We start from the raw sequence: 22,239 nt of genomic DNA, 5'->3' as shown, positions 1-22,239 counted from the left end.
AATTCGTTTTTTGCTTTTCTACATCAGGTCAGTCCACGTTTTTGTGGATTCCCGGAGATTGAACCGTCGGATCGTCACGATTTTTGGACAGGAGCTTCTAGACATATTGTTCCATGTTCTCACCGTTGTGATTGTCGTTAGGTCGAGAAGATCTGTTCGCAGTTGGGGCAGATTGTAGACAGATTTCTTCTCTTTGTGGTATTTGTTTTCTTCTTGATCTCTTATTGTTTCTTGGTTGTTGGTGGGTTATAAACCTTTGTAAGACTCTATTGGGTTTGTTTTGCACTCAATTTTATCATAATAAGAGAAGAAGGGTGGACTCCTCAAAAGTCCAGGTTTTACACGCTCGTGTTGTTGATTGTGGTTTAGATTTCCATTCTTGTGGTTATTGTTGCTGTTTTGATTTGGAACTTGGGTTGTGCTTTGGTTGATTGTTTGTGAGATTGATCATTATGGTGTTGTTATTCGTATTCCGCGTGTTATTGGTAAGCCGTCTTTTGGGTCCTTCATATTAATCCACTTGTCTCAAGAGAAATGTTCAATCTTATTCCGGACGTGTGCCATCCTTATATTTTTTGTACAATAGGTATGTATATGGCTGCTCTTGATAGGCAGGAAGTGCAACTTACTTTAGCGGAGGGGAATCTGTCCTCCTCTACCGGCCGGCCGGCAGATCATATTCCTTTATCACAAAACGACTGTATATGCTGAACTTTTCCTTTAACAAGATGTTTAATTAAAAGTGCTGTTGACTAGTTGGTGTTTATGCATGTCATTACTTGGATATACTTAACTCGTATATAACTATCTGAATATTCTGACCGGGAATAACTTTGACGTCCGTTTTCAGTACTACCAACTGAATATTCCGACCGGGAATAACTACCTTTCTGGTTTTAGGCAAGTGAGTGTCGATCAGAATGTGGAGGTTAAAGGTTTCCGAAGGAGCCGGAAATCCATTGCTGAAAAGTGTTAACAATTTCGCCGGAAGACAAGTGTGGGAGTTCGATCCAGAATATGGGTCTCCTGAAGAGCATTTACAGATTGAAAAAGCTCGTCAGGATTTCCACAACAATCGTTTCCAAGTGAAACATAGTTCAGATCTTCTGATGAGAATTCAGGTTGATTTTTAAGTCATTATTTTCTTTCTTTTGTTGAGGAAAATGGATACTAATTTGCTGTTATGGATTGTAGTTTGCGAAGGAAAATGGATTGGGGGAAGTGTTGGGTCAAGTGAAAGTGAAAGATACAGAACCAGTGACGGAAGAGGCAGTGGCGACTACTTTGAGAAGGGCTATGAATTACTATGCAACACTGCAGACAGAAGATGGTCACTGGGCTGGGGATTACGGGGGGCCTATGTTTGTGCTCCCTGGTTTGGTACTTTCTCTTCTTTTCTATTTCCTCTTTACTAATCCGTACGTGGCAGCCACATTATAATATTTCAACTTACTCACACTTTCTTCCATTTATTGCCTCCTGGTTTTTCTCTGTTTTAGCTTCTTCAGAAAAAATAAAATTATATAAATAAATACCCGAGTTTTGATTGTGTTTGACAATTTGCGATTTCATAAGGATATTATATCAATTGCAATTTCTGTTTGTTCTTCGACTGCCCTCCCTTTTCTCTAAATTTCGATTCTGTTTTTTCTTCTAATTGGCCCCTGCGTTTTATTTTTTCGGTTCAATCTTCATATCTGGTTAGGGTTTTTTATGTTTCTGGGATGCTTCGATCGTTACAGAATTTGTCCTTTATTTTCCGTTCTTTGCCGCAAAAATATCAAGAACGTTCCCCGCGAAAGAGAATGGTGGCTTTTCAGAAAGTTTGGTTTATAGTGACGAGGGCTCCGAGCAGTTCATCAGAAGATTATAGAAATGATATTTCGACGAACAAGAGGATGAGAGATTACTTCTTTTTTTTTTTTGTAGTTGAAGAAGGCTTATACAGGTCCGGAAACAGCAGAGAAAAAAAATAGTACACCAAGGAAAAAAACTACACTTAACAGTTTGGCTCAAACAGGAAGAACCTGCCTCGCCATCCAATCTATGGCTCAATTAGTTTCGCGGTAATTGTGAGAGAAGTAATATTCTAATCCCAATCTATTGGCTCATAACATAGCCATCCAATCTATGGCTCGATTAGTTTCGCAGTAATAGTGAGAGAAGGTAATATTCTAATCCCAATCTATTGGCTCATAACATTGATGGATAAGCCAATCGAAGGGATGCCGAAAATTAAGATCATGCTGCATAAAGTTAATAACAATTTTAGGACTTGATTGGATGGGGTTTAGAGGGTTAATAAGGAAAGAGTTAGTAATGGTTGATAGAAACCCTTTTTTGGGAGGGGAAAGTATTACTAAGAATTTTTACAAACCCATGGTTAGAATACAAAAACCCTTAGAGTCCAATTCCATTATGAAACCCGCTATCCTAAACAAACTTGAGGCTAAAATAAAAACCCATGTTTCCGCCATAAGGGTGTTGCAAACACCGATATTAACCCTTATATTTCCGCTAAAATGGTTTTAAGCTTTTCTTCGTGACAGAATAAGCCTTTGTTTTGGAGGTATTAACCTTGTTTGTTTGGTAGTGGGTTTTATTAGAGAGTAAAAAAATGGTAATGAAAGTTAAATGTTTAACTTATTTACATTTTATAAATTTCCAAATTTAATTTAATTTTTCCCTATCCATTGGCTTTGAACTCTCACCTGATAGCCTCCAAACTCCCAACCAAACAAACAAAGGCTAAAACATTGGTTTACTTTTGGGATTCTTCCATTGTGTGGACCACAAATTTAGGGTTTGCAGAGAAATGTGAAGGAGGAAAGAGGAAAAATGGAATTGAAGAAATAGTGAAAGAGGTTGTTGCAGAACTCGTTGATCCAACAGGCCCAAACAACTCGTAGAAGAACACAGCTACCAGCCAAATTGAAGATATTAAAGGGGTATTCTCTTGTGTATCGTGTTAGCAATGATACAGCTCATCATGCCAAGTTGCTAATCCGGTACGTAATCCGTCAATTTGCCTGGTAGATGGGTTTTTCTGGTGCTTCTCTTGCCAGCATGGGTTTTATAATCGACATTGTAGTTGTTTGGGCATGTTGGATCGAAATGAGTCATGCAACAGAGATGGAGATAGTAATTAGAAGAGATAATAATGAGTTTCAAAGGAGGAGACAGGAATCCTAAACTCACCAAAGGTAATTTTTTAAGTCTTAAATAATGTGATGTCCTATCCACCTATGCTATTTGGTGCTTTTCCTCATTCTGCCCAAGTCGAGCGCAATGTAAAATATTGCATTAATATTGTTTGGGATTTTATAGACTAAATGAAGAAGGTTAATGAAGAATGTTAGCGAGAGTTAAACTTTTACTCCAACTTCCAAACTCTTCAAATTCGTTTAATGGAGTAATGGAAATCTCATTAAATTTTTTTACCTAAACATAATACAACACTTAAACCGGTAAACCTATATGGAGCGATTCTGTTCTTTTATTTTGGACGAATCTTCTTCTCCTTCTTCTTGCTTTCTCCAACTCTCAAAAGCAAGCTAAATGTCACGGGCCAAGGAAAGTCTAGCAAGAGACTGCCCGTGACAAGAGCATCATATGGGCGAGAAATGCCACCAAGGGCAGTTTCGTCATTTTACTGTTCAACATGTCGTTGGCCATCCCGGAAGTCACATAGGCATCGTGGCATGCCAACTAGCCCTAAGCAGCCGGGCAACGGGCCCGTGCCTGCCGGGGAGGAATTTGGGCAAGAGACAGTCCCCCCTATAGTGTGTCTTATACCAAGTCGAGACGCACTGCCAGTGGACACAGCCGAGCTCCACACACCACAGATTTTCCAAAGGTATGGTTAGAGGTTCCCATTGACCCTCATATTTTATACAGGTCCTTCATGGATTATATTAGGCCTATGACCTTTGGATCGTGCGGGGAAACTTGCCCATTTTGGGAGAATTGGCGTGGACATAGTCCACGGGCCCGTGCTGAAGCCCAACGGGCCCGACAGCAAGACAGCCTGGGCGCCAGGCCCAGCGAACCTCAGGATGGGCGAGCGGAAGGCGAGGGAGCTAGCCAGAACCTTCTGGAATCTTCGAGGAGCTGCGAGAGACATGGGCACTTAACCTCTGAATTGCGAGAGATTAGCCCAGTGCCTGCCAGAACGTGCCAGACAGCCCGAGAAGCGCCCAGAAACTTCTAGAAGCTGCCCCAACAGCTTGGGCAGCGCCTAAACTAGAATGCTCTAGATATTTATTTGTAGCCACAAGTCTTGAGTGTTCTAGATTCTTCCTAGGTCGGTGCCAAGGCCTATAAATAGGTGCCAAGGCCATTCATTTGAGCATGTCTTGAAATCCCAAAACTTTCAAGTGTGCATGAGAGAGTTCTAGTCTACTGCAACACTTTGTGAATCTGTTGCATTAGGTTGTAAATCATATTTGCTTGTTAATACAAACCATCATTCTCCCAATCCTCTTTATTTCCCAAGTGCTTTCGGATATAACTCCCACAACTCATCAAATAGGCTTACTTAGCCGACTTTGACAGCAAGCGACTAAGTGCCGCGCGGGTCCGAAATATAGCCCCGTGACAGGTGGTATCAGAGCCAAGGTTAAGCCGAGATTCAGAGTCAAGGTTAAGCTAATCGATTCCGAGGAGTTCGAACACGCAAAGGTGTATCAAGAGCCTACTGCAGCCACACGAAGGTGATATCGGTGGTGAATCAGATTCGCAACGATCATCCATAAAGCGTTACATTTGGTCCTTCCACCAAGCGAAGGTAATCAATCGTTGAACAGCCAAAGTAACGAGGTATCGAAGCGACGGTATCGAAGGAGTTGTGAGCACAGATGGCGAACGAGGTGGAGAAACTTGCTGCCGCAGGAGCGCAGCACGATGAAGCAAGCAACCATGGCGAGGATGCCACACACAAAGACCAGACGTGCGTACGTGGCGAGGAGGCTACACGCAAGAGCAAGCGCGACAAGTACAAAACCCCAAACGATGGTGGTAGGATGGAAGCTCGTGTCTCAAGTCTGGAAAGCGACATGGCGGACGCAAGGAAAACCATAGGCGACCTGTCCGACCAGTATGACAATCTCATGCAAGAATTAGGCGCAATCTCCGAAGTAGCCCGAGGCATGCACGAGAGACTTCGACAGCAGCTCGTAGACAATCTCTCAACCTTAGAGGCAAAGATGGAGAGGGAACTAGGCGACATCCGTGCAGAGTTCGAAGAACTTCAGCAAAGATGGCGGACACATCGTTGCACCAATGGCAACGGTGCAAGCACGTCAAGCGCAACGCTTTTGGCAGGGCAGAATGTCCAGAAGCCAAGCACATTCAATGGAGTTCGAAATGCCACAACGGTGGAGAACTTTCTGTTCGGGATGGAGCAGTTCTTCAAGGCCACAGGAATCTGCGACGACGATGCGAAGATCGTCAACGCATCAACTTTCCTTCGCGACACCGCACAGTTATGGTGGCGTAGGAAGTGGACAGATGTGGAGAGAGGCGAATGTAATCTCGACACATGGGATCAGTTCAAGGCAGAGCTACGGAAACAGTTCACGCCTCATAATGCGAGTGACGAAGCAAAGACGAGGCTCCGTAGGCTACGACAGGTGGGTAGTATCTCCGATTACGTGAAGGAGTTTACTACGATAATGCTAGAAGTGGAAGATCTTTCTAGCAACGATGCCCTATTCTACTTCAAAGATGGATTGAAGGAGTGGGCAAAGCTTGAAGTTAATCGTGGCAAAGCCCAAACGTTGGACGATGCCATAGCCATTGTGGAGAATCTCGTAGATATCTCCAAATCATCGAAGCCCGACTCGGAAAAGAGTGGGGGAGAAAGTTCAAGAAGTCTCCATGAGCGGGATGACAATCGTGACGGCAAGCGGGACTACCAAGGCGAGAAGCAGAATGGGAAGTCAAAGAGCGGCGATATCCATCAGAATGGGAAGTCGAAGAGCGGCGCTGCCCATCAGAGTGGGAAGTCGAGGAATGGCGATGCCCATCAAGGTAACTTCTCCAAGCCAATGAGACCTTGTTTTATATGTGATGGAACAGGTCATTACACCCGCGATTGCCCAACCAAAAGGGCCATCCTTAAGAGTAACAAGGACAATGGCTCAACGGGGTCCGAACAGATGGGCTCCATCCAGCAGATTGGTGCGATGGTACACGATGAGGAGCCGAGCAAACCCTCGTCGTATGAGTACAAGTGCCTAGGAGCTTTGGTGTTCAGTGAGGGCACCAAGGAATCAAATGATTCTGCACCATCGAGCGTGCAACCAGAAAAAACGCTTCCGTAAAGCGCTAATGAAGTCCTCGACAAGCATGAAGACGAGCAATCGAAGGCACAGCCAGAGTTGCCACCTAAGGAGGAGCAACAGGTGCCGAAGAAATCAGAAAAGGCCAGCAAGCCCAAAGGCAAGGGCAAGGCCGAGACAAGCAAGGGAGAAGCAGCAGCTTCCTCCCAATCGTCGGCAGGAAAGGCAAAGCAGAAGCCGCAGAGCCCGAAGGCAAGGAGCCAGGGACAGCCGACATCGGCAGCGAAGGAGCCAGGGAGTCCGTGCGCGACAGGTGAAGGCCAGCTGCCAACATCGAAGAACAGACGGGGCAAGCCAGCGGCGAGTCCCAAACAGACAGCAGCTACGGCAGCAAGCGTCCAGGAGGTGACCAAATGTCCGCAGGCAGAATGCCGAAGACAGCTGCCATCAACAGCCAACAGCGGCAGGGGCAAGCACAAAGCAAGCCCCAAGCAAGGAATAGCAGCGGCAGCAAAGACCAAGCAGGTGTCGAAGAGTCTGCAAGCCAAGTGCCAGGACAAGCTGCCCATGAAGACCAAGGAGCCAGCACGGCAAGGGTCAAAGAAGGTCGAGAATGACCGCCAAAGCTCCGAGTCAGCGGGACAAGGGGCAAAGTCCGGGGAGAAATTGGCCAACAGGGACAAAACCAGCCGAAGGACACACAACCAGAGGCAACCATCGAAGAACCTACCTCAGACGGCTACGAGGACGTCGCCGAATCAAGTGGGGGAGGATGTCACGGGCCAAGGAAAGTCTAGCAAGAGACTACCCGTGACAAGAGCATCATATGGGCGAGAAATGCCACCAAGGGCATTTTCGTCATTTTACTGTTCAACATGTCGTTGGCCATCCCGGAAGTCACATAGGCATCGTGGCATGACAACTAGCCCTAAGCAGCCGGGCAACGGGCACGTGCCTGCCGGGGAGGAATTTGGGCAAGAGACAGTCCCCCCCTATAGTGTGTCTTATACCAAGTCGAGACGCACTGCCAGTGGACACAGCCGAGCTCCACACACCACAGATTTTCCAAAGGTATGGTTAGAGGTTCCCATTGACCCTCATATTTTATAAAGGTCCTTTATGGATTATATTGGGCCTATGACCTTTGGATCGTGCGGGGAAACTTGCCCATTTTGGGAGAATTGGCATGGACATAGTCCACGGGCCCGTGCTGAAGCCCAACGGGCCCGACAGCAAGACAGCCTGGGCGCCAGGCCCAGCGAACCTCAGGATGGGCGAGCGGAAGGCGAGGGAGCTAGCCAGAACCTTCTGGAATCTTCGAGGAGCTGCGAGAGACATGGGCACTTAACCTCTGAATTGCGAGAGATTAGCCCAGTGCCTGCCAGAACGTGCCAGACAGCCCGAGAAGCGCCCAGAAACTTCTAGAAGCTGCCCCAACAGCTTGGGCAGCGCCTAAACTAGAATGCTCTAGATATTTATTTGTAGCCACAAGTCTTGAGTGTTCTAGATTCTTCCTAGGTCGGTGCCAAGGCCTATAAATAGGTGCCAAGGCCATTCATTTGAGCATGTCTTGAAATCCCAAAACTTTCAAGTGTGCATGAGAGAGTTCTAGTCTACTGCAACACTTTGTGAATCTGTTGCATTAGGTTGTAAATCATATTTGCTTGTTAATACAAACCATCATTCTCCCAATCCTCTTTATTTCCCAAGTGCTTTCGGATATAACTCCCACAACTCATCAAATAGGCTTACTTAGCCGACTTTGACAGCAAGCGACTAAGTGCCGCGCGGGTCCGAAATATAGCCCCGTGACATAAAGCTAAGAAGTTTAGATAAATTCAACTGTTAGATATTTTGCAGTAATAGTTTAGATTTTCTGTTTACATGACCAGCAAAATTACATGAGCAGTAATAGTCTCTGTTCTTCTCCTTCTTGATTTTATGTGTTCTATTTCTAATGAATAGTAGTAGGACATTGTGATAGCAGATGTATTGTTAAAGTGTTGTACAGACAGAAATAAACAAACTCCATATCTTACTAATGACAGAGATAATACTGATAATGAGTGGATGGCAATTTTCAGGGGAAAGATTAATCTTAAATAGGGTGAGGTGCACAAGATGATTAAAGTGCATGAATTATGTGCATTGGGGATTTTAGAAACTAGAGTTAGGAGTAATAAGTTGGATAAATTTTTGGAAGGGATTGAAGTTTAGAAATTGAAATTATTGGAGAATCATGGGCAAAATGAGGGTATGTGTACCCTGAGATTAATCTTAAATAGGGTGAGGTGCACAGGATGATTAAGCATAAATATATACACTGAATTTGTTAATCTCCATCTCATTTATTATGCTTTTGTTATGCTTTATTGCATTTGTTTTATAGGATAAACTGGCAGTTGAGAAGTGGATGAATAAAAAACGAAAATTCTGAGACTCCGAAAGAAATGCGCAAAAGAAAATCTATGTGTGTTGATGACGAGTTTGATTCCATTCGAGGAATTGATAACGAGACACGACCATTAAATATAGATGATGACATTCCTATTTCTGAAAAAGCACCTCCTCAAAAATATCGGATCAAAAAAGAGGAAAAAAAGTCAAAGTAAAGCACCTAAAAATGACGAAGAGAGTGATGCAATCCTTATAAAACAAGGTTTTGAAGAAGTTGCAAAGGCACTTAGAGAGACAGCTCCATCTCACCTTCCAAGGCCCACAACGAAGAAAGATATGTCTTCCTCAACATGAACCCTAACATGTTGAGTGCTGTGTTAGGATGTCCCGATCCAGAGGAGCAAAAAGAAATCTTATTGGATTTTCTTCCATGAATCTCATCTATTATCTTCAATTGATTATGGTGTTTTTTTATGTCCTTGAATATATTAAACTTATTACTTTCTAATGCTATTTTGGACGTTGAGGATATTATTTTGAATGTTGCGATTATAATTTTATATTTTTGTGTTAAATTATATGAATGAAATATCATTTAATCATATGCATAAATAGTAATGGGCATTGTAAAATTGTTTATGCAGAATAAACTTTAACTTTCCTTTCCCTTCATATTTAAATTCCCAAACGAATCTCTTTTACATTCTATAAATTCGGTTGATTTTAACTTTCATTTCTTTAACTTCACTTTTCCTTCTATTACTCCTTTGACTCTCACATTCGTTAACCTCCCAGCTCCCAAACAAATAATTGAAGTTAACTGCTTTAGCCTTTGATTCTCAAGTTGCAGGTATTAACAGTAAAATTAACCGAAATAACAGATTAATAATTTTTTTTTTTGTCTTGGAAAATGATTTCAGATTATAGTTCTGTCTATCACCGGGGAAATGGATACCGTTTTATCCGAGGAACATAAGCGGGAGATGTGTCGGTACCTATACAACCATCAGGCATGGTTACTTTATGGTTTATATCTTTCTCTGTTGCTCTTTTGTTCCTTCTTCAATTTATTAATGTAATCACAATTTCAGAACAGTGATGGTGGATGGGGCTTACATATAATGAACCCGAGCACGATGTTTGGTACTGTCTTGAACTATGTTACTTTAAGGTTACTTGGTGAAGGGATTAATGATGGAGAAGGGGCAATGGAGAGAGGACGGAACTGGATTCTGGATCATGGTGGTGCTACTTTAATTACATCATGGGGAAAAGTGTGGCTTGCAGTTCAGTTTTAAACTCAGTCTTGATGGTTAAGCAGTGTTTTCAAGTTTTACTTTGTTGTTGGAATTTTTCATTTTTGTTGATTCTTTGCTGAATCTGAGCAGGTGCTTGGAGTGTTTGATTGGTCTGGAAATAATCCCCTTCCTCCTGAGTTATGGCTTCTTCCTTATATTGTCCCATTCCACCCAGGTACTTATGCATTTAAATGTCCTAGTTATGGTTAAAATATATGTAGCTGAATATCAATGTGAACAAGCATTCATGTGAACATGCATCAATTTATCGATAAAGGGAATATACATGCTTGATTATGCTGTCATGTGTCATCAGAGTTCTGATGTGCTTTAATTTTGGCTGTTTTACTGGCAAGTAGTTAGTGTGAAGTATAATGTTGACAGTGCTATTGAGATGCTATGCAGTGCAATCTCTTAGATGTTGGTGGTCAAAATTAAGATTATAACATAGGACTATTTGCCCACCAGGATTCTAGAGTTTGGATAGTTGGTGCAAATTCAAGAAACTATGAATAAACTAGTTTCTAAATTTCTTTTTTTGTGTCAAACTATGAATAAACTATGAATCATTTCGGGACTAAGGCTTTTTTGTTGATGATGTTGTTGTTGTTGTGTCAAAAGATTTAGACCTGAAATTCTTCTGGAGCCATTCAAGTAAAGCAGAATGAGAAAATATGGAAAAAGAAAATATCCAAAATATGGAAAAAGAAAATATCCAGTAGAGGCAAACTAAGGAACCATTAAAATGTGATCTAAAATGCTTTGTATCAATGAAAGGAAGTTGCAAGAATTGTAAGAGAAGCAAGGTTCAAAAGGTAGATGAGTAGAATAAATTCATTTGCTCCCTGTTTCTGTAGGGCTAGCAATTTTAGTTTAAACGTTCATTCCTCTTGGGAGGTGCAGCATTTGTATCTTAACATGTGCAAGTGAAATGTCGTTCTAATGAGCTGCTGCTCAAATTGAAGTGAATCTTTATTACAAAAGCAAAACTAATTTTTTTTTACTCGGGAGCTAGTTATATCATGAGAAGCAAGTAGCTTTCTTGATCTCGAGGGCCGTTACTAGGTGTAAGATTTGGAATTGTTTGTTTGGTTTTTGGAATAAAGTTGTCAGGGAACACGTGGGGAATTGGGAATTGAATGTTGAGGCTTTTGGCTGGGGAAATGATGTTCAGAAATTTTGGTGTTCTACAGTTTTTTCCAGTTGGTATCTGTAATTAAAGAGAATTACATGGCATAAGATAGGTTCTTCAATTTTAAGCATCATTGCAGAATAAACTAGTTTTTATTTCATATTGAGAGAAGGATATACTATGTGCTGAAGTATATTTCTTTCTTTACTCTTTAGCAAAATCCTTCTTATAAAGTGGGAAAAATCCTCCCCAGGTGTCCTTGATTGGAGATAAAATGGAATTTTGCCTGTTGTGCAGGGAAGATGTGGTGCCTCAGCCGTTTGGTTTATCTGCCCATGTCATATTTATATGGAAAGAGATTTGTTGGTCCAGTCACACCAATGGTGTTGTCTTTGAGAAAGGAGCTATTTACTGACCCATATCATAAAATAGACTGGAATCAAGCACGTAACGAATGTGCAAAGGTTGGTAATTTAGTATCCCAGTCCTACCAGAGTACGAGTCTATTGTGTATGCAATTCTTATCATGCTTAGATCTATTTTTAATTGTTTTGCTGTTTATTACTCACATAGAATGTTTAGACGATGGACCTACATGTCATGTGAGTGAAATGCTATGCGTTTTATTTTTTATTTTTATTTTTCTCTCTTGTACTTTTTTCTCTTAAGACGGACAACGATAGAGACTCCCATGTGACAAGTATAAAAAATTATGGAACCACTTTTCATATGAGGAGATGATACAAAATGCTCACAAGAAGAACAAACAAGAATGATAATGGTAAGAACTCAGAACTTAGAACTATCTTTATCAATGGAACAGTGAAGTCTGGTATACAAAAGGTAAGCCACTAAACTAAGCATTACCCAAGGAGATATCCCAAATAGCTAATATGCCAGGCTGCCTCAACAGACAACTAAAGACGCACACACAGTACAAAACACTAATTACCAAAACTACCCCTGTTTCCCTTTACCCTTATTCTTCCCCACATAAACTTTTAATGCTCTAGCAGTGGGATTCTCTTTAACGGATTGTTATCAGGAGATTAGCAATATCATTCTCTATTATTGAAACTTCTATTTTTAAAATTTCTGTTTACTTTGCATATTTTATATTTCGTGTTTACTTTTCAAATTTTAAAGATTTCATCGAAATTCTATTCTATTTTAATATATCATTCGTTTTCAAGATTTCAAAGTTTTATATTTTGAGGATTTAGATACCATGTGTCTATTTTAAAATTTATGATTTTTCGAAATGTTTCTATGAACATAGTCTATTTTTCAATTGTAATTGCGATGTTTCTTGTCAGTTGTCGAAAATATCTTCTGTTTATATTTTGTGTTATCATTTCTAATATTTCAATTTAAAATACTGAATATTTTTATATTTGATATCCTATCCTCCATGTTTCGAATTGTTTGTTTTGCTTATAGTTTGATATAGGTTAAGAATGAACACATGATTATTTTGTTATTCAACTATTTTTCCTGAGTTTCTTTATTCGAGTGATTGGCGAAAGAGCAAATAATGGTAATTGTTATTTCACCATTTTATATTTACAATAACAAAATACTAATTCTTCATTGGTTAATCACTATCGGGGCAAAATTCAAAATTGTGAAGAAGTAACTTGATTATAAATTAGAACATGACATGACAAATTAGTGTTCAGAAAAGGCCACACATGTAATATGCACCTAAACTTGATTGAAATGGTTTACTGAACCCCAAAACTTTTGTTGAACCCAGTATTATTATTATCTATCATACATGTTTACACACCTCAACTTACCCTTTTCTATATTTTAGAACTTTTGTTGCATGTTTAATTAACCTATAATTACCATAGCTCTCTCTCTTTCTCTCTCTCATTCATCTTTCTCTGGTTTGTGCTAAGTGAGTTAAGGGAAAATAGAAGTGCTTAAAGTGTGAATGATACTAGTTACGTGCATAATGTGCCCAGAAAAAGTTTGCCAATGCATTATTTGATGAAGTTTAAGTGCATAAGAACTGGCCTGGAAGAAGGATTCATTAGCAACTAAAAATATAAATTCGTTGCGAACTGGCATGCTCATTGCTAATTGTGGACTGATTTATGTTTTGTTTTGATGTTTAAGCACACTACAAGTACTGGAGAGAAGAGCAGGACAAAGGAAGGACTCAGCCCTTGATTGTCCTATAGACCGTGAATTTGTTTAATTTATTATTTACTTGTTTAATTTTGTTTATTGAGACGTGACAAATAGGGCTACATAGTGGTTAAGGGTGCGTTTCCTTTGCTCTGATATGGAGTACATGGATGCAGAGAAATCCCTGTATTTGGAGCTTTGCATGTATTTTTACTTTAGTTCTTCTTTGGGATAAGCTTTCAGATGTGTTGCTTTTGTGTGTTGATTGGAGCTCATTGATTTTTTGTTTTCTTCTTGTTCTTAGCTGAGTTAGCTCTCTTTTCTTCTATTGTGTTTTCTTCTATTATGGGTTTTATAGCTCATTGATTTATTGGAGCTCTGTTCTCTTACAGGATATGTTGTCTTCTATTATGTATCTTCTCTTTTGCCTGGAATGACTTAAGAAAAGAAGTCAAGAAATTAGCAACATAATAAATTGTTATACATGTTTCTTCCGATATGCTTCCCAATCCATCTAAAAGCGATATGCTTCCCAATCCATATTTTTTTTTCTGATTGTTAGTCTAGCATTGCTAGTACAGTATAAGCGATATGCTTCCCAATCAGTTTCATCTGGTCTGTAAACTTCTCTATAATGGCTAAAGCTTAATTTCTTTTGGTTTTTCCAGGAAGATTTGAACTATCCACATACTCTGTTGCAAGATGTACTTTCAGCAATGCTTGATAAGTTCGTTGAACCCATTTTTATGTGTTGGCCGGGAAAAGGGTTGAGAGAAAAGGCTCTTCAGACTGTGATGCGGCACATACATTATGAAGATGAAACTTCTTGTTATGTATGCCTTGGACCTATAAACAAGGTGTGCATTTCAGATGTAATAATGTACATAAATTCTGTTGAAAATTGCCTGTTCACTCCGAATTCGATTTAACTAGATTCTTTAAGTAATACTCCCCCGTTACTTTTTATAAGTCATTCTAGCAATTGAGTTTTTTTTCCAAAATATAAGTCTTTCTAGTTTTCCAAGAACTTTTAGTATAGTTTTCTGGTCCAAGCATTAAATTTTTTGTCTTGGTCCATGTGTTTTTCAAAATTACAAGATTTATTCACCAACCATTACATGAGAGAATTTTTTTTAGTTAACCAATGTAAATTCATTAATTTCACTCTTTATTAATTATAGTTTTTAATTTGTGTGAAACAACCTAGAATGACTTATATTTTGGAATGGAGAGAGTATCTTTTTATACTGGTTCTTCTTTTCTTACACTTCCTATTCTTTGGTAACATCATCCAGTAAATGTGATTTTATTTGAAAGTATTCAGCCATGTCCATGTTGATATGTCATTTAGGTTAGAATAAGTTCCCTTTTCTGATTTTAATCAGTGTTTTATCTCTCTCTTTCTCTCTGGTGTACAGATGCTAAATATGCTCTGCTGTTGGGTGGAAGACCCATACTCTGAATCTTTCAAGATGCATATTCCAAGAATATATGATTACCTTTGGATTGCAGAAGATGGAATGAAAATGACGGTATCTATATATGTACCATTTAGCAGATGAATCGTTTGTGGTATAAGCACTGTGTTAGGGAGAGTTTGCAGGGATTTCAGGGACTGTAGTTGATAAGATGTCTGTTGTGGGTGTATCTACCTTCCAATATGTACCACCAACATGATCTGTAGCTGCTAGGACGTTGAAAACTGTGTTGTTACTTGAACATGTTTTGTTCAGTTTTACAGTGCAGTGTGCTATGAAGATTATCATGATTAGTAGATTTATTACTTTGTTGCAGGGTTATAATGGAAGTCAACTGTGGGACGCTTCATTTGCAGTTCAGGCCATCGTGTCAACTAATCTTGTTGAAGAATATGGCCTGGCTTTAAGAAAAGCACATACATACATTAAGAATTCACAGGTTTGTTTCTCTCTTCTCAAGTCTGTGGACCTTTTTATTGATGACTGGGAATTTTAACTGTTAAATATTTCGCCCCAATTAACCACTTTCTTTGCTTTGAAGATATTGGAAAATTGTCCAGATCATAATTTTTGGTACCGTCACATATCAAAAGGTGGATGGACTTTTACAACGGCAGATCAGGGTTGGCTTCTCCCAGATTGTACATCAGAAGGATTTAAAGTAATGATTATTAAACTAGAATTGTTACCTTCACTTATTTTGTTAGAAAACTCACATATAGTTTTTACAGGCTGCTCTTCTATTATCCAAAATTCCATCCAATATTGTTGGGGATGCCATAGATGCAAACCGGTTATATGATACAGTCAATGTTCTTCTCTCATTGCAGGTAACTTATGCTCTGGTATTCGAAATTTGACAATCTTTAGTTGTTTGCTGATAGAAGTATCTCTGAACGATACTTGAGTTTGAAGAACACAAATATTGGGTTTAAACATTTTCCCTTTTCAGATTTTTAGATATTATACTCTTAAATATAGAGGGCGAGCCTTGGTGCAATGGTAAACGTTGTTGTTGTGTGACCAAGAGGTCACGGGTTCGAGTCTTAGGAGCGGCCTCTTGCCAAATAAATTGGCAAGGGAAGGCTTGCCCCCAGTACACCCTTGTGGTGGGACCCCTCCCCGGACCCTCGCTCGCGGGACGCGTAGTGCGACCGGGCCGCCTTTTTTTTATACTCTTGATCAAGAAATTCCAGATCTTATTATGATGGAATAATTGGGTCTCTCTAATAGAATATATATCATACTCTTTTTCTCATTCTCTCTGCGACACTAACGTATGACATTCTTTATACAAATGATAAATCCAATTCTATACATAATTTATACTGATAGAAAAGTGATAATTTAACTATATTCAGATGTAGTGCAGCCAACTTCTTGTGCACCACTTATTTTTGGAAAATTTGATATGCTAGCTAGTCATGATTGTTCTGTTGTACTGTAAATCTTTACATCAGCAATTCAAGAGAACCTTATTGAGAATCTGCTACAGACAGAGAACCAGATAGAGAATCTTCCATAGACAACTAATAAGCCTGTGTTGGCCCATCTGACGACTCATGGCCCATCAATCTCAATGTGTATTGTAGAAGAGAAAAGGGGTTATATGGAAAATAGAAGGGCATAGTTAGTTATGCGTTGGATGGAGTGCTGTTAGTTATATAGTACTATTTACAGGCTGATTAGGGGAGGCATAATTCTGTTATTGTGAATGTTTGGTTCCTGGTGATATCTAGGAGAGACGGGGGACATTTTCCCTGGGAAATACTCTGTCTTGCTTTTCCCTTTCCATTACTGTTTGCCTTCCCATTTCATTCAATAAAGCTCTCTCCTAATTCGTCCATTCTTTTTCGTAATCGTGCTACTTGCTTGTGCTTTGTGTTGGATTGTTTACTGTTTGATTGTGATTTCCCATCAAAACCTTTAAGATTCAAATATCTTTTTCCTGCAATTTGCAGAATGATGATGGTGGCTATTCTACGTTTGAGCGTATAAGATCCTACAAATGGGTAGAGGTAATATTTATGAAATGTTACTTGCCTTCAGTTTTTTTTTTCCTTAATTTATTTTCTTGATTCTGCACTTTTCATGAAATTGTACGGGCATGGTTCAATGAAATCCATCTTCTGAAATGATATCTAGCAGACACTAGACATATTGCTATCATATGAGCATGCATGATTTAGGGGATGCTCTTCAAGCTATCTTCTCACTGTTGCTTACAGGTTATAGTCTAAATTTAGTAACTTAGTAATAGGCATAAGCGAGTGGAGCTTCCCTATGTTAAACTACAAAAATATATAATAGTTGAACATAGACAAGCCCATTTGCCGACAATAACTGAGTGGAGCTTGGCTATGTTCATAGTTATTAAAGGCGCGCCTCGGCTAAGGCTCCAGCCTTAGCGCCTTGGTTACCTTAGGGTAATTTAGGGTATTTTAGGGCTGAGGGTATTTTAGGGTTTTGAGGGTGTTTTAGGGTTAGGGTATTTTAGGGTTTTTTAAGTTCAAAAAATAAAAGAAAAACAGAGACAGACAAAGATCGAAAGTTTTTACTACATATCGCAGCAGACATTATGTCTTAGTAGTTAACTAGAACTTAACTCATGCATTTTATGGTTTTATTGTTGGTATTTGACTATTTGTGACTAGTATTATGAATTTCTGAATATTTTTTTGGTGCGCCTCGAGTCGCTCGGGCGCGCGCCTTAAGTTGTGCCTTGCACCAAGGCTCCAGGACCCCCCTTGCGCCTTAGTGCGCCTTGCGCCTTAATAACTATGGCTATGTTAAACAAGCTTATTATAGGCATGATGTATTGAGCTTCCTTACCTTTGTTTCTGTTCGAGTCTATTTAAGCAAGAATAAAATTTATGTTTAAGCTTGTGCTTTTTTCTAAAATTAATAAATAAGAAAGAGCTTCTATGATAGAAATTTGACTATTATCAAGAGATATAAAATTATTTATGCTTTGCTTTGAAACATATTAAATATGAATCAATTACATATATACATGCCTTATATGATTATGATTATAGTTTGATTAATTGCTTAGTCAATTGTCGTGCCTCAATTTTTGATTTTTCAGTTTATAAACCGTGCTGAAACTTTTGGTGATCTATTTATCGACTCATCGTAAGTTGTCTAACCTTTTTTTTTTCCAACGATTCTTTTTTCATTATTAATATGAATTCTGACTTACTCCAATCTCTGAAGTCATGTTGAGTGTACTTCAGCTGTGATTCAAGCTCTGTCATCATTCAATAAATTACATCCTGATCATCGGCGGGAAGAAATAGAATCTTGCATCAGAAAGGCTACTAAGTTCCTTGAAAGTAGTCAGGGAGCAGATGGCTCATGGTTTGTTCCTGTTTTCTAAAGAACTATTATTTAGATCACTCATTGATTGGGTCAATAAACTAACTTCTGGATTTCCTATTGTCTGGTTACAAATATCAATCCTCGACACTTGATGGTTTTCAAATTTCCCTATGATTCCATTTGCTGCAACTGAGCATTCTGGTCATTGTCACATAACTTCCTGAAAATGCAAAATTGCTGGACAGGTATGGCTCATGGGGTGTTTGCTTCACCTATGGTACATGGTTTGGCATAAAAGGCTTGGTGGATGCTGGAAAGAACTTCCACAACTGCTCCAATATCCCCAAAGCTTGTGAATTTCTGCTGTCTAAACAGTGCCCTTCTGGTGGCTGGGGTGAGAGTTACCTTTCATGTCAAAATCAGGTAAAATGGTCATACTTAATATTATCTAGCATTCTCTTCAAAAACTGATCTGCTTGTATGCTTCCTAATAGATTTGCTTTGGATGTTTGTCACGAGTAAGCGTGGCTACGGTCCAAGATCATTCCGTTTACCTTTGGTTCTCATCTTTCACATGTTTGAAATTGAAAAAATAATGTTTTTTCTTTAAAAGAATTTGGACTTAATTTAAGCTACTTATCTATCCTCTCAAGGTTTACAGGAATTAAATTCGTGTTTTTATTTTGTTTTTAAACTGTTATGAAATTACAGACCCCTATTTATTATATTATATTTATATTATATTAAGTGTTTCTCTGGAAAGGAGGCACCAAAAGTGAACGATTTCTCCTTTGTTTTGCCATGATTATATGGCTTGACTGGTTCGAGGTGGATTGTCTGTGTCAGTTCTGGTTTCAACCTGGGCCGTTTGCAGGAATAGGTATGAAAAACTTAAAACTGCAAGAGGTTTATATCGGCAATGAGATAAAGAAATAACATACTTAAACCCAAATAGGAGAATAGGAAACCAAAGAGTCATAATCGAAGTTGCCAAACTGTGGAAACACTGTCCAAAATCTTGAGCAATAAGTTTTTAACCACAAAGGATAAGCTATGGAGTAGATGATGTTGGACATGTCATATCAGAAAATTTGAATAAACTCGGAATCTAGTTGACAGCAATAAAAATAAATTTTGTTTGTCTTACAATCCTGAGTGCACCCATGTTCTGACAATATTGAGATAATGGGGTTTGTTGGAAAAATTCATTATTAAGTCTTTGGATTATTATTATATGTAGAAAAGTCTTTGGATTATCTGGTTTCTTTTCTTGAGTTTCACATTTCTATTTGTTCTATCAAGTACTGCAATTTGTATTGTATTATATCAAGCCATCAGGCTTAACTTTTGAGTATTTTTAAGCTATTAGATTTTAACTTTAATTTTTAATCACATCGGCCTCGTAAACTTCTAATTTGAGTCAAATTGAACCATTTGTATTTTATCTTAAGTTCTAGTGAGGACTTTACTAACTAACTCTATTAGTTTGGCAACAGTAGACAATGACATGCCATTTTATCAGACAAGAACGTATTATCCAGTTTACTTTTTCCCTGGGTAGCAATAGTCGGAGATAGCACTGATTTTTTTTGCTAGTGCTCCTTATTTTACTATTTTGTATGCTAATTTATAAAATGTGTTGATGCAGGTTTATACAAATCTTGAAGATGACAAGTCTAATTTATTAAATACTTGTTGGGCTATGATGGGTCTTATTGAGGCTGGCCAGGTAGATGTTCAGTTTTACTGGTCTCTTATAGAATTATTAGTCAAAACTAGTTTATTAGTTTATTTAAGATAAGCTGATTGTTGCAATTGATTTCTCTTTCCCTGACTGGGAATATGTTGATTGCCGGAAACACATATATGCTGTTACACTCTGCATTGCATGCTGTCAAGTATCTAACATATATGCATATTTACAGAATGCTTAATTTTGAAATATCCTCAAATTTTACTTATAAAAAAGAGATTTTCACTATATGCTTTTCAACGGTCAACAGGCTGAGAGAGACCCAACGCCGTTGCACCGTGCAGCAAGATACGTGATAAATTCTCAAATGGAGAACGGAGATTTTCCAGAGGAGGTAAACTGCAAGATTTTGGATGTCATGTATTTGCTGGTCTAATGCTACTGCTCTGCATAATATATATAATTTCAAAACAATGTTATCTATGTACATATGCTGCATATAAATTTCGCACATTTAATTTCTAGATGAGCGTTGATTCAACTCTCTTGCTTTTGTTATTATCAGGAGACGAGGGGAATGTTCGGTAAGCATTGTTTGGTAACATGTGCAGCCTACAGAAATGTTTTTCCCATTTGGGCATTGGGGGAATACAGATGCCGGGTATTGCAGGCTTCTTAGAGAAAAACTATTCAATTTTTCTAATTTCTGTTTATTGTTGTTTACTGGTCCAGATTCGTGAACATTTTTGTTAATCAAAATTATCTAATTTTATTAAATGAATGTCTTTCAAATCCAGCTCTTTGCGGAGGAAAATATGCATCGAGACTTCGAACATCGAATCTTATTTTTATTGAGCTTATTTTTTTTTGAAACAAAACCAACTTTTATTAAGAAGAAACAAGATCAGTACAAAGAATAGGAGCCAAAAAACTTGGCGCATCAAAAACACTGAAACAATTAGCATTGGAACGAGCATGCCTAGCCATAGTATGAGCAGCACCGTTCGCTAATCGCGGAACATAAGTCACAGAAAAATCCTGACGTTCAACAATAGTAATAGTATGAGCAGCACCGTTCGCTAATCGCGGAACATAAGTCACAGAAAAATCCTGACGTTCAACAAGTATCCTACGGATATCCCCAATAACACCCCCGACTTCCGATCTATCAATTTGCGGCAAATGTATACTGTCAGTGATGATTTTTGCATCCGATTCGAAACAAACATTGGTAAAAGACAGTGAAATGCAGCATTCCATAGCATATCTGATTGCTAATGCTTCAGTCAACGGAACCGAGATAACTCCCGATCTCCACATACTGCAGCAAACCACTAAGCATCCTAAATGATTACGCACAACAGCCCCTGCACCGAATTGGATTGTATCAGCAAAAATAGAAGCATCAACATTACATTTGAGTGTCCCCTCTACTGGCTTTTTCCACTTATTATCACGAACAGCTCGCGTACCAGCACTGTTACTAGCCAATCTACGATTCGCCTCCCTCCATTCAATTACCAACGTTTCAGCTTGTGCCACCACGGATCCAACATCGCCTCTTTGACCCGACCACAATTTCTGGTTCCTATAGTTCCAAATAGCCCAAAAAACTGCAGCATACTTACTTGCTATCTCGGAAGATGAATTAATCAACATATTAAGAACCCAATCTTCGATCCAATCCCCGTCACAACCAGGAGCATCCAACCCCGACAACTGCCAACAAGAAACCGCGAAGTCGCAACCCCCGAAGAGATGCCATCCACGCTCTACTTCCCTACCACAGATTACACATTCAATAGGAACCGCAATATACCGATGCGACAATCGACTTCTCAGAGGCAGAATCCTTGCACATAATCTCCACAAAAACGAACGGAATTTTGGAGGGATTTCCAAACTCCAAATCCGTTTCCATCCTAAATTCAGTTCAGTTACTGGCGGACTAGGATCAAGCCGGCGATAACCTGATTTAGCAGTGTAAATGCCTTTAGAATTAAAATGCCAAATGATAGAATCATCCAAAAATGATAACGGCACAACCATATTAAGTATTATACTGCTATCCTCAATAGCAAACCACTCCTCAACTTTCCCTCTATCCCAAATCCGTGTGCCCGGTACAAAAAGGTCGGCAACAACCGCATCCTTATTCACATCCGTACTTAGGGGTTCCACCATTCTCCTATCATCAGATAACAGCCAGGGATCTCTCCGAACTGAAATTTGAGTGCCCCTTCCAATTCTCCATCTCACGCCCTCCCTGATAACGGCTAATGAACTCCAAACGCTCCGCCAAACCAGACTGGGATTGCTCTCCAAGTTAGCTGAAAGAAGTGAACCATGGGGGTAGTATTTGGCTTTGAACATACGGCTCACAAGCAGGTTTGGCTTTTCAATTAACTTCCAACTTTGTTTACCCAAGAGGGCGAGATTGAACTCATGCAACTTCCTAAAACCCAACCCACCATTTTCCTTTCTAACACTCAACCTTTCCTAA

General features: G+C 39.3%; 1 protein-coding gene across 1 annotated transcript; it reads left to right on the top strand.

Moving 5' to 3' along the window:
- On the top strand, nt 1–20,487 carry LOC136233276 (cycloartenol synthase-like). Its single transcript, XM_066022929.1, has 19 exons — nt 1–198; nt 851–1,121; nt 1,195–1,380; nt 9,599–9,688; nt 9,770–9,964; nt 10,067–10,151; nt 11,406–11,572; nt 13,913–14,101; nt 14,663–14,776; nt 15,039–15,161; nt 15,264–15,383; nt 15,454–15,552; nt 16,684–16,740; nt 17,811–17,857; nt 17,939–18,082; nt 18,289–18,466; nt 19,692–19,772; nt 20,047–20,130; nt 20,302–20,487. The coding sequence occupies exons 2-19, from the start codon at nt 921–923 to the stop codon at nt 20,413–20,415; spliced, it is 2,274 nt and encodes a 757-aa protein (XP_065879001.1). The 5' UTR covers nt 1–198; nt 851–920; the 3' UTR covers nt 20,416–20,487.
- Nucleotides 20,488–22,239: the final 1,752 nt, after the last annotated feature.

This window comes from Euphorbia lathyris, chromosome 1 (assembly GCF_963576675.1).
Source record: "Euphorbia lathyris chromosome 1, ddEupLath1.1, whole genome shotgun sequence".
In the NCBI taxonomy this organism is placed as follows: domain Eukaryota; kingdom Viridiplantae; phylum Streptophyta; class Magnoliopsida; order Malpighiales; family Euphorbiaceae; genus Euphorbia; species Euphorbia lathyris.
The sequence above is the reverse complement of the archived record's forward strand: the minus strand, read 5'-3'. Positions and strand labels throughout refer to the sequence as shown.